The following is a 12,505-nucleotide window of genomic DNA, read 5'->3' on the forward strand; positions in this document are numbered from 1 at the left end:
ATTAAGCTCTATCTGTGAATAAAAAGGTGAACTGTGTGAAAATACCTGGACATTAATAGTTATTTTTAAATATATGTTCAGTTTTACTGTGTCTATAGCTTAGCAAGTGTTCACATTAGACATATTTACTAGAAAGAACCCATTTGTCCTTAATTAGATATAAATCTAACACTAATAAAAATCAAACAGCAAAGTGTAAACGCTGAAATAATCAGCCTAAAATAAAAAAAAAATAAAAAGTACTTACATGTGCAAAACACAACATCTTTGCTAGTTAAAGATTTATTGCACTGGAAGCACTGGGCGGCCTGGTTCGAGGCGACTGGTGTAAAGAGATGGCCGTTCACAATCTTCTTGTCTTTCTCCTTGACCTCTTTGTCTTTGTCTTTTTTCTCTCGCTCCTTTTCCTGCAGAAATGAAACAGTTCTTGTGACTCGACAGTAAAGTTGGACTTAGGCACGTGGTGAAGCGGGGGTTCTGTGTGGAACGGCCGAACGCACCAGACGCTGTTCTACCGTTCAGTCTGTGGCTTGTGTTAAAATTTCAATTTGAACCCCACGGAGTAACATAATTACTCTGATGTGCTGCACAGTAGGACGGCTTTGCATATTAAGAGCTGCATTAAATATGCTGACAACAAAGTGTCTCGTTAAAAGAAATATTTACTGTTTTGTGGGGTTTGCCTGGGACTTGTATGTGGATCATTTTTAGGACTACTTTAGTTGAACAAAGAGTAAATATGCATTTGTGACCATTATTACAACAAAGATGTTTTTATGTGATTTAGTTCTTGGAGTGCAGTTAATTTAATCATTTAGTTGTATGTTAACAAAAGAGGGACCGATCTGCAGGGTATGTGATTTGCGACGAAGACAGACTGTCTGGGAATCGCATCTCTGACCTTTCCAGAACAGTTCGGTCTTTCTGCTGCTTCTGCATTAATGGACGAGCTCATCCTCAGCAGTTGGTCATCCCCGCACACTGAGCTCAATCACGATCCCATAAAGTGATGCAGAGAAGAACAGAGCTTTCATTCTTTTGGATTTGCATCACAGAACCTCCACCCAAACCCAGAGGAAATGGGAAAATGGAGTTTTCCAGCTTGTTTTAATGGCCAGCCCTGGGCCTCTTGGTTTGTGAGGACCACAAAGCTCTGACATACTCAAAACTCCTTTAGCTCCGTTTTAAGACGCCAACGAGCTAAACGTTTCATTCCATGTTTCAAACACATTACAGCATTCTGCCTCACTTCCTGCAAAAACCGTCTCACCAACAATGAAACGTTCTCTTCAACTTAACTGAAGAATTAAAACAGAGCAATAAATTGTTTTTGAACGCAGTCACTTTTGGTATTTTTCAGAGTCCAACTTACAGGAAAAACAAAAAAAAACAAAGGACTGTCAGCCACTTCTGGTTGCAAGGTTTTGAAATGGGAGACGTAATTACTCATGACATCTAACTACAGAGATTTAACCAAAGAGACGCTCTAGCGTAACATGGTCTAGCAGGCGGTGACTTCACTGGAAAGAGACGTTACCCCGAAAAAGGAACTCTTTAACCGTGACCATCGCTTCCCTTGTAATGTGACTGAGAAACCAGAGTACCATTTTCTCCTACCTCCAGCCCATTTTTCCTTCTCAGCGAGAAGCCATGGCCCCCTGTGAATCTCCCGTATAACATCCCGGGCTGCGGCCAAGCAGCTGAAGCTACGAGCAGCACCGAGGCTGCGTCAGGAACACCGCAAAGAGGAAGTGGCTGCCTCGCAACAGGAGGCGCTTTTTCTGCAATGACCCCTCAGTCGTACAGGCGCTGTGACAAAACTGCACAGTCTACATCCTCTCCCACCACCACGCACTATAACTGTGTGACACAGCACACTTAAAGCAATGAGCAAACTGAAATCACTCATGGTATGAAGGTTAGTAAATCAAATAAAGAAGCGTGTTGATGGTCTGTGGTTGAAGAATTATTACTGAAGAGACGGACAGTGACACTGACAACAGGCTTTTACGACCAAACAACTTTGTCTAACACTTTTAAGCTTTGTTTGCAGCTAGCGTTTCTAAACTTTACCAGGCAGCCACCACCTACAGACTGCAGACCCTTTTCTTAAATTATTTTTTAGATTTCTGTCACTTTAAAAACAAAACCATGGCTCTGTTTAGAGAAGAGATTAGAAAACCAAAGCCAACTCAGTCTTCCGGTTTTACTTCCTGTTCACCCCTCAGTATCTTTTTGCAAGGGTGGTGTGTTTTACAGAAAGGACAGAGGCGTTTCTGTTAACGGGAAGGTTGTTGTGGACATTTAAAAATGTTTTCACGATGTTTTAAGATCACATATAAACACATTACAATAGGCTTTTCATCAGTTTTTACAGATTTGTTGTATTATTACATATAACACTTTCTTATTAAAGAAACTGATATTTATTCAATTCAGACAATAATAAAACTAGTAAAAAGCATGACTTGCGGTTTTACTCAAATTAACCTTTGCCCAGAACAGGTCAGTGAGATTCTCGGTAGCAAACAGTGCTGACAGACACACTATATAAAAAGACGAACAGCCTCATGTGGGAATATTTACGGTCTCTAAGAGTTTATAGCCGTGTAATGTACATTTTTCATTCACCATGATTTTACAGCTTAAAAATGCTAATGAAACACTTTTTACTTCTATAGATGAGAAGATACGCCAAGTTTAAAAGCCTAAATCTGGACAAGTTTAATTCTGAATTATAATAATGACCCGTGTTTAAAAAAAGCTACTTTCCATGATGTCCACATCACAGCAGTGTTGTTACAGATAAAACCCGTCCAGCTATGGTTGTAGTTTTCCTCTGAGAAACGATGACTTTGAGCCTGTCCTACAACAGATTCATATTTCTGAGCAGAAACTGCTGTGAAGTCCAAACCAAGCCTGCAGGGGAAGTCTGAATGGAGGAAGTTACAAGCCCTAAAGCAAAGACATGGAACCAGCAGCTGCTGGACCCAGGCTGCTCTGAGGCCAGCAGGAAAGGCTACATCCCAGTCTGAATGTAAATGTACAGCGTGAGCAGGAAAAAGCTGCTTCGTTCTCTCTTAAAGGGATGCATGGTTGGTGAAAAGGTTGCAGAAGGTGGCCAGGGTTCAAGATAACACAGCAAAGCCTTCACACCAAACATGAAAAACACATTTAGATAAAACAGATATTCACAGAAACATCCAGTGTGTTCAGGGAGCTGCAAAGCCCCATGCTGCCTCACCCTTGTCTTTTTGGACATCTTGCTCTTGAGGTAACTGAAGGTCCGGCTGACTTTTGTCACGTTCTTGCCCTCAGTGTCGCTCCGCAGAGGCCCAGGCTCCTCCTCGGAGATACTGAAACACACACCTTAATGTTACTCTAACAGCTGCATTCCCAAAACATACCTGCTCACTTCTTCTGAAACAAGCGCTTTATGACGCCATAAAGACGCCATTGTCCTAAGAAGCCAGTCGACTGCTTCTTCGTACTGTTCTTTATAGGACTATAAAAGCTGTTACGGCAGCGAGAACCTAAAGAGTCATTTTCCAGTAATGTGTACGAGCTGAACTGACCTGTATGCTACGGACCCAGAGTTGCTGGAGAATGACCTCGTGCCTGCAAAGAAACAAGAGAAGAAGTGAAGAGAGGGACTTTTGTTTTTCTAATTGTCCTTGTTTGTGACATCAGGTGTAGTTTAAGTCAGTGGTGCCCAAACGTTTCATAGGTGGGTCAGAACTGTCTAGATGAAAGGACTTGCGGGCCAGAAATATCTGAATTTAAGAAAAAAATTAAAGGATGATTTTTTTTTTCTCCTCTATTTTAACAACTTGAATAATATTTTGGAGAAAGGTTAAAAGTTTAGGTAAAATGTTTGTTGTTCCAGAACATTAGGAGCCTCATAAACATTAAACTCGTGCCTTTTTTAAGAATTTAATTTATTAGATTTTTTTTGGGACTCCATTTGTTTTCTTGTGCTTTGAAAGTTCATTTTTGTTTATTTTCATAGACAAAAGCCTAAAATGAGTTCTTTAAAAAAATAGAAAAAAAAAGGGGGTGGAACTTAAATCACCTGTTTGGACCATGGACGGCCCAAATGGGTCATCGAAGTTCTGAAAAACAGCTGTCAGTCACTAAAACAGATTGATGGAAGGTTTGAAGGAACAATGATAAAGTTGATCAACTTGTATGTTGATGATACTTTATATTTCTTTAAAAATGTCCAATTTCTCCCTATTGATTATTAACTCAACTGAAATTATTTTCTTTGAAAACACTTGCTATATTTAACCAAGTTTTATAAATTATCTAAAATTCTACTTTATGGCAGGTCAGTGAAGGTTTGTTGTAGGATAAAGAGATTAATTATAGCTAAATATTTATACTGTACTTAATTTAGCTCATTTAGAGAAGATTATTTTAATCTTTTTTGCTGTTAAACCTAATATTATAAAGTATCACCATTAAATCTAAAGAGGATACATCTGCATCAGCCTCTTAAGCCTGTGGTCTAAATTATATCATTCTTTAATTGCAGTTGTGGGCCGCACAAAATCACTCCAAGGGCCGCAAATGGCCCTTGGGTCACACTGTGAACACCCCTGTTTTAAGTCCTAAATTATAAAGGCAAATATATATTTTGTGGAGACGAGCAAACAAACAACCATCTCATTTTTCACTGAATACCAAAGCTCAATCAGAGGTGATCAATTCATGTCCAAGCTGAACGGATCTGGCAAGGACAAGACTAATTACATTTAAAACTTCTGAAAGAGCTTTGATTCCTTTAGGAACCCTCATAAAACTGTGGCAGCTCCATAACCAGGTGACTGAGGCACAACTGCCTTTTAGTCCAGAGCTACAAATCCCTACAGCATGAAATGGAAATTTCAAAATAAATCCAATACATCTTTGTTGAGCAAGTAAAATATATTGTAAATAGGGGTGCACCGATTGCAGTTTTCTGGTCAATCACTGATCACGATCTCTAAAAAGCCTGACCTGCTGATTCTGATTTTGGCCAATACCGATATTGTTGTATAAGCAGCACTGTCAGGTGTTATAAAGTCACAATGCAGCTTCAATTTTCCAATCTTATTTAAATGAAAAACACACCCTTGAACAATATCCTAGAAACAATACAAACTTGTTTTAACTGGCCATGAGGTAGTGCTCTGAAATATAAATGAACTTTAGACAATTGTTAAAACTACAAAAAAATCTGTAAAATCAGTTTATCATGTATCGGCCGAGCACCCAAAATTAAGGAAATTGGGTCCGGCTGATTTACCGGTGCACCCCTAATTGTCATCACCTGTTTATATAACATACCTCCCCTTTTGGTTGTTCATCCAGGTGGATGAAACTGGTTAGTTCTATTCATGCTCTTCTTCCAGGTTGAAATAGCTATTTTCCAGTAGTTGAGTCATTTATGAATATAAAAATATTAAACTGAAAAACTAGTTAAACGATACACCACAGTCTTTAACCCCATGGTAACCACAGGGTGAATTATAAAGCATCTTTATGAGAGGAACGTTGAGCTTTCTATAAAACAATCACTCCTTCTCAATATTTAGAAGCACATGAAAATACACTCAGCACTGCCAGTCAGCTCTACATCATAAAGTCAAACAAAGTAATAAAAGCAAAGTAAGACAACGTGAGACACAAAACAGTCAATGCATATTTCCTAAATATCTCCCGAATAAAAGGAGGAAAAGAAAGGCTCAACGTCTTTGACTAAATGTGACAAGCTCACATCTCTCCTCAAGACTCACTACGGTGCCTATTTATTATATTTTTCTTATTTTTTTGCTGGTTATATTCTTGACAGTTTTTGCAATGAGACTGCAGAAAGACCAGTTTATACAAAGGTAATGCTGCACAGCACAGGGGACAGGAGAAGCCAAGGTTTTATTCAATGAGGCAAATAGAAGCAATAAACACAAAGCTTGCTGCCAAAGCTAAACAACAAAACCTTTTTTTAGCCGTTTTACTTCAGATATATTTTAAAACACTAATAAAACTGACAACAGCTAAATATCAGTGGCTTGCTTCACGATAAGTCTGTTGTGATGAATCAGTTTGGTTTTATCCGCCTTCAGTATTGTTTGTAATTCGTGCAGTTTTGCAGTGGAGAGGTCAATCATTACAAATAATAAAGTAAATCAGGTGACTGAAGGAAGTTTACAGAGAACAATCTGAATGTCTCTCTCTTTAAAGAGGAGAGGTAAAGGTCTGTTTCCCCACAGGTGGGGACATCAGTCCAATTATCGTTTTGTTACATCTGGGTGTGTCGACTATATTGAAGGTTGTCATGTGACAACAACACAAACCACCTGGCTGCACTGAGGGTCACACCTCAGCACGATGAGTCATGTTTCTTTTCACATAGCAAGAGGAGCTGCAGCCATGAGGGAGGTAGGGGGTGGTGCATCTAAGGCTCTATTAGGAAACGCTACTGTTCTGGTTTTATTACGGGATCTAGTTTTTCTTTAATTGGGTTTAAAGCTCTGTACTTACTCGAGTCATCCTCATCATCGCTTGACGAAGTGTCTCCATAAACGAACTGAGATTTAGATTTGGTGAGGATGGGCGACAGGTTGAAAGAGAATGAAATTCGCCTCCTACGTCTCAGACGTCCCACCGCTGAGGGGGGGAAGGTGGCAGCAAGGAAAGAACCACAACAAGGCAGGGGTCATTCAAAAAAAAAAAGCTCAGCTAGCATGTTGATAATTAAAAATGAAGATAACCAGGTGTTTTTTCATACAGTGGACTGAAACTGATTCACCCCTCCTGGAACCTCACAGTTGGGAAATTAAAATGTTTTTAGATTAAAAATAAGTAGTAAACTTAAACAAAATCCTCCTGATCAATATAGTTAAGAAACCAGACTTTAAAGAAGTGAATAGTGAAGGTGATTCACTTGTGAGCGATCTAAACATCAAATGATCTCCAAGTCTCACAGAACAGGCAAGGAGAGGATGGATCAGAGAGGCTACCAAGAGGCCGAAGATGAACACGACAAAGTCGGGGAGCTCTTCTGCAGAGTTTGACGCATCTGTTCATAGAACCACTTAAACAGAGTGTGGCTTCATGGAAGCACGGCCAGGAAAAGCCATTGCTTAAAAAGGAAACAAAACAAAACAACCAAAAAAACAACAACAAAGCAATATGCCCAAAAGCAAACTGGAAACGTCCAGAACAGCTTAAAGAAGGAGCTGTGGTCACATGACCCTAAATGGACTGTTTCGACCATGCACCATGCTTGGTGCAAACCTAACATCTCTCATTGTGTTGATAACACCATCCCAACAGTGAGGCATGATAGTGGCAGCATTATGCAGTGGGTATATATTTCATTGGCAGTAACTGGTCAGTTACAGGAAATATGATGTGCTGTAATGGCTCAGACGATGTTCCACATGAGAATTAGTCGTTTGGTGTAAAGACTGATGTTCACAAGCTGGGCCCACCTCACCTGAAGGAGCAGGAGCAGTTTGGTCATGAATGTGCAAAAACTCCCGTAGCTTGGTGAGCCAAGCTCATAGAGACATATCAGAAGAGACTTGCTGCTGTACTGATGCAAACGGTGTCTTTCATTTATAGTTTTTATTTTATTTCTCTCACAAAGAGAATGCCAGTGTGAGTGAATGCTTTTGCAACCCGCTGTAATAACACCTAGTACAAATCAACCTTTTACTTCTACTAGTTGTTACTCAATCTCCTTTTTATCTTTCGGGGGCTAATGATGATACAGCGGTGGTGGGATGCATCACAAACAATGATGAGTCCAGCTACAGGCAAGAGGTGGAACACCTGGAGAGCTGATGCAAAGAGAATAACCTTCACATCAATGTGAGGAAGACAAAGGAGATGATTGTGGACTTCAGAAGGAACAAACACACCTACACTCCCCTGAACATAAGAGGATCTGCGGTGGAAGTGGTCTCCAGCTACAAGTACTTGGGTGTACATGGATGACAACCTCAGCTGGAGCAACAACACCACCAGTCTGATCTCAGGCGGCTGAGGTGAGCTGGTCTGGGAAGCTCAGTCCTCACCTCCTTCTACAGGTGTGCAGTGGAGAGCATCCTGTGCTCCAGCATCAACGTGTGGCATGGAGGCTGCACAGCTGCAGAAAGAAAAGCTTTGCAGAGAGTGGGGAAGGCTGCACAGAAGTCTATTGGAGTCAGTCTCCCCACCATCACAGACATTTACACCTCCAGATGCAGGAAGAGGGTCACCTGCATCATGAAGGACCCCACTTACCCAGCACACACACTTTTGGTCCTGCTCCCCTCAGGAAGGAGGTTGAGGAACATTAAGTGTAGAACCACTAGACTGAGGAACAGCTTCTACCCTGAGGCTGTTAGACTCATGAATCTCTAACCAGGATAATCAATGTGAAAAAAATCACATCATGTTGCTGCTGATCTGTTTCAATGTCGCTGCTGATCTGTTTCAATGTTGCTGCTGATCTGTTTCAATGTCGCTGCTGATACGTTTTAATGTCGCTGCTGATACGTTTCAATGTCGGTGTGTTCATGCGTGCTCATCTGCTTACACGGACTCGTGTTCAGGTTTGTGCTGATGTTCGACGTGATGTTTTTATGCTATTAGTGCTTAGTGTATATTTAGTTCATGTTTTTCTTAGTTCATATCTTAGATGTTATCATTGTTTTACTTTTACATTTTGTTGTTTGATGTAACTGGGACCCTGTGTACATAATTTCGCTCCACCACATGTACCACAAGTGGTGGAAGGACAATAAAGAATCTGACTGACTGACTCTCTAATATTCTTTCTCTTGCAGGCATTTCTTTATTGGTTTTAGACGTAAGGAAAACTACAACTCTTAAATATGGCATCAAGTACTTTCTGAGTGTGTCCCCACTGCTCACTCTAGGTGAGGTGAAAGACGAGCCCTATTTAAAATGTTACACTTTTAAATGACTAAACAAGCTTTTAATGAATAAAAATAAAAGAGGAAATCAACTAGTAAAAGTCTAGAGGTCTAATGTTACAGAAAATGACTTAACTCAATTTGTAACTACTGGGCAAACATTCAGACAGGCACTCACCATCGATGTCTTTATGACTGATGGCGACCATGGACACAGACTTGGTGAGGGGCAGGGTCATTGACGGGCAGCTGTTTCGCAGAGGTCGGTACCGCCTTAATTTCTGCACCACGAGACACAAAGTTTCATCAAATCGGGTGCACAGAAATGAAAAAGAGGACGCAGAGGCAGGCGGACAGAGATAAAATGGAACCAAACAGCAGCATTCAATAGGAAACAGGAAGGATCAACAACAAAAGAGGAAACTGGATGTTTGGTTTGTGATGTTATGTTCACGATTTGTTGGCAACCTACAAGCAGAATAAAACTGAGGACAGTGATGATTATTAACTCATCAATCCACAAACACACACATCTAAGCTGTCATGATTGTATGTGAGAGTTGCTTATTGATAGATTACTCCTCTCATGAGTTGGGCTGAGGATGTTTGAAAATTCAGGCTCTAAAGAACAAAGTTGTTTGTGTGTGTGTGTGTGTGTGTGTGTGTGTGTGTGTGTCTCAGCTTACTGGGTCATGTAGCCTGTTCTGCTCTTCCCGTTCATCCTGTTCTTCTGTCAGAGAAACCAGGGAGACCCTGTCATCACTGTCATGTCGGGGCATCCTCCAAGGCTCCTGGACATGGGGCCCTTGGATGATGGAGCCCCTCAGCTCTTCCTGGACCCTGCTGAGTCCCTCCAAGCTGTAACTGCATGAACAAACAGGAGGACAAGAGTGAGAAAAAGACAGGAGGACTCTGTACACAGACGCCATCAACTTTTCTGAGATATTCAGCTCTTCTTACTGGACAAACACAACAACCGTTGTAACGAGACACACAAACATGCATGCATGCACCTGTTGACATACACACACACACACACACGCACACACACAAAGCTGGTCCTGCACAGTATTTAGTCAGCTGAGCCATCGCTAGCCTCTGGGGTAGATTTACAGCTGAAGCAGCTGTGAATGACTTCCAACATCAGCATCAGCACAGAGAGCTGTGCAGCTGTGATTTACAGCCCCAATTACATGGATCTATGACCGGGAATAAGAGGCCTTGAAAAATCCAATGCAATGATTATGGGGAGGAAAACTACTGCTACATTTCAGAATGAGATATGCTACCAAGCTGCAGCTTTATCGGCTTGAGGACAGGCTCGCTCATGGTCCAAGCTTTGCAGTAAATCTCCTTTTTCTTTGGGTCTGCGTGGCATGCCGTTATCCAGCAAATCATCAATCCCAACACTTTCAAGCATCGCTAACTAAGACTGGACTAAAAGAATCATCAGTGACCAGTGTGGAGCAGCGCTCACCAATCCTCAGGGAGCGCAGACGGCTGTATCTGTCATATTAAAGCCTCCTTCCTGGCAGTGTTATTACATACTCACCCTACAGAGCCTGAAAGTCCTCCATTCTGAATACCACCTGCAGCGATTGCAGCTCTCTGCTGTAGAGTAGAAAGCCACCAACTGTCTGACTGACTGTCAGGGTATTCATGCACACACAAAAAACACACCCACAACAACGGCTAATGCAAATGAGGCTGCTTGTAAATATGCACTACTTTAAAAAGGGTCATATGATCACAGCAAAAAAAAAAGGAACACCAAACACACAGCACCATATTGTACCTGCAACAACCAACTACTGTTACGTCGCTGAAGTAAGGGGCTTCAGGAGGACGCCAGCTCAAACTAACAGGGGACGTGGGGGTGGGATATGGGATTTGGACATAAAGAAAAATGATGGACAAGCAAGGATAACAAGGCAGCCAAAGGAGAAGGATGTGGCGATGACACAAGACCAGGACCGTCTGGGGATAATGACAAAGAGGACGTACCGTCCTGCATCTTATTTCCCACTGTGAAACCAAAACCTGGTCAATTTATTCCGTTTATTTCCTGCTGCAGAGTTCTTGTTGTGCCAGGAACATGCAGGAAATCAAACTGAACCCAAGCTGTTTTCCAGAAAAAGAAACTGCAGCACAATAACCTGAATACTGCAAGCACTGCTGGAGCTGCTGTTTCCTCCATGTGGCAGATGTGGCCAGATGGTTACAGCGGTGGCCTTTTACACTACAAGACATGCCTTATTTAGAGCATGAAAAATAGGGTGGATGGCTGGTGTTGTTAACTATTATTAAAACGCAAGTACAGCTATTGTGCTACTCTGTCAGGAAACTTGGCACCCTACAAGTGGCAAAAAACAGAAGCATAGTTTGGTTGAGATTTGTGATTTAAAAAAAACACTTCCCACTCGGACAATATCCAAGTCAAAAACTGTATTAATCAAAATTAATAAAAAAAAAAAAGCTGTTTTAGATGATGTCAAGCTACGGACACCAACTTATCAGATATGTTAACATATAAATTCTATAGATAAAAAAGGTGCATACGTTAAGAAAAGATGCTGCTTTAACGTCTTCTTTTGTAGTTTCTTTTTTCATTTAGGCTTTTTTTCAGAGTCAAACAAGTTGTTTGGGCAAATCTTTTAGCAAGAAAATCCAAATCACTTGGATCAACCAGGATGTGCATTGTCAGATAAGTAACAAATGCAGCACTTCTCTTAGCATGTTCCTGGGTGGGGGGTGCCGCCCCCTCTATAAACCACAGAAGAGCTTTGATTCATCTGGTTCTTACAGAAACTGTAGGCTGTTTTGTTGTTATTTATATTTATGATTATACATGTCTTAAATCAGGTGATCATAAAGGGTATCTGAACAGGATGATGTCTAATTTTTGTTATTTTTGTTTTTTAATGTATAGTACCATAATTGCCGTTGTATAAGCCGCAACTTTTGTCTCACACTTTGTACCCTGCGGTTTATATGCAGGAGCATCTTATTTATGTATTTCTTTCTTAATACTCAAAATTTATATATTTCTATTTTATTTTTAAGGACTTCCTGCCGTCTCTCGGGAGCTTCCTGCCTTTGACAAACATTTTACGTTCACAGAGCTGGGCGCTCGTGGCTCCCAGCACCCGCACCTCATGGGAGCAGGTGTTTGTGACACGGACAGAATGTCCTCAGGTAATCAGATGTACACAACCTCCCAACCATAACTCCACCCACTCTGTCATCATGTGACCAGAAGTTCAACTTGAATGACCATTGAGGTACTCTCGAAGACCATCCCATAAGACAGACATGAATTAATTTCTTAAGATGGTTGCCATGTTGTTAATTGTATTTTGCGCTTCATGCACAGACCTGTTCATTTGTTCAGTGATAATGGAAAACGCACGGAGAATTTCTTATAACGCAGCTTTCATGTTACAAGCGATCGATCAGCTGTCGAGGAGGAAACAGAGCTGCTGCCCGTAAGCTTTGCATCAACGTGTGTCGATGGTCAGGATTGGAGATGCAAAAGCAGTCACGTCTGGTACATGTGTTAATAAAAGCTTTAAAATTATTTCTGTGTCGGTAAATTT

The 12,505-nt window shown here is 41.1% G+C and overlaps 1 protein-coding gene across 1 annotated transcript in view; it reads right to left on the bottom strand.

Annotated features, from left to right (window-relative positions):
* The window catches only part of LOC119426501 (A-kinase anchor protein 13), a 114,578-nt gene that overhangs the window by 34,898 nt on the left and 67,175 nt on the right, over window positions 1–12,505 (bottom strand). Inside the window, exons 13-19 of the mRNA XM_037694063.1 lie at window positions 9,596–9,773; window positions 9,088–9,190; window positions 6,526–6,651; window positions 3,576–3,618; window positions 3,245–3,356; window positions 248–407; window positions 130–171 (exon numbers count right to left, since the gene is read on the bottom strand). Coding sequence (XP_037549991.1) covers window positions 130–171; window positions 248–407; window positions 3,245–3,356; window positions 3,576–3,618; window positions 6,526–6,651; window positions 9,088–9,190; window positions 9,596–9,773 — 764 coding nt within the window. The remainder of the gene's footprint in view (window positions 1–129; window positions 172–247; window positions 408–3,244; window positions 3,357–3,575; window positions 3,619–6,525; window positions 6,652–9,087; window positions 9,191–9,595; window positions 9,774–12,505) is intronic.

The sequence above is a fragment of the Nematolebias whitei genome, chromosome 2 (assembly GCF_014905685.2).
Source record: "Nematolebias whitei isolate Nwh7 chromosome 2, NemWhi1, whole genome shotgun sequence".
Lineage (NCBI taxonomy): Eukaryota > Metazoa > Chordata > Actinopteri > Cyprinodontiformes > Rivulidae > Nematolebias > Nematolebias whitei.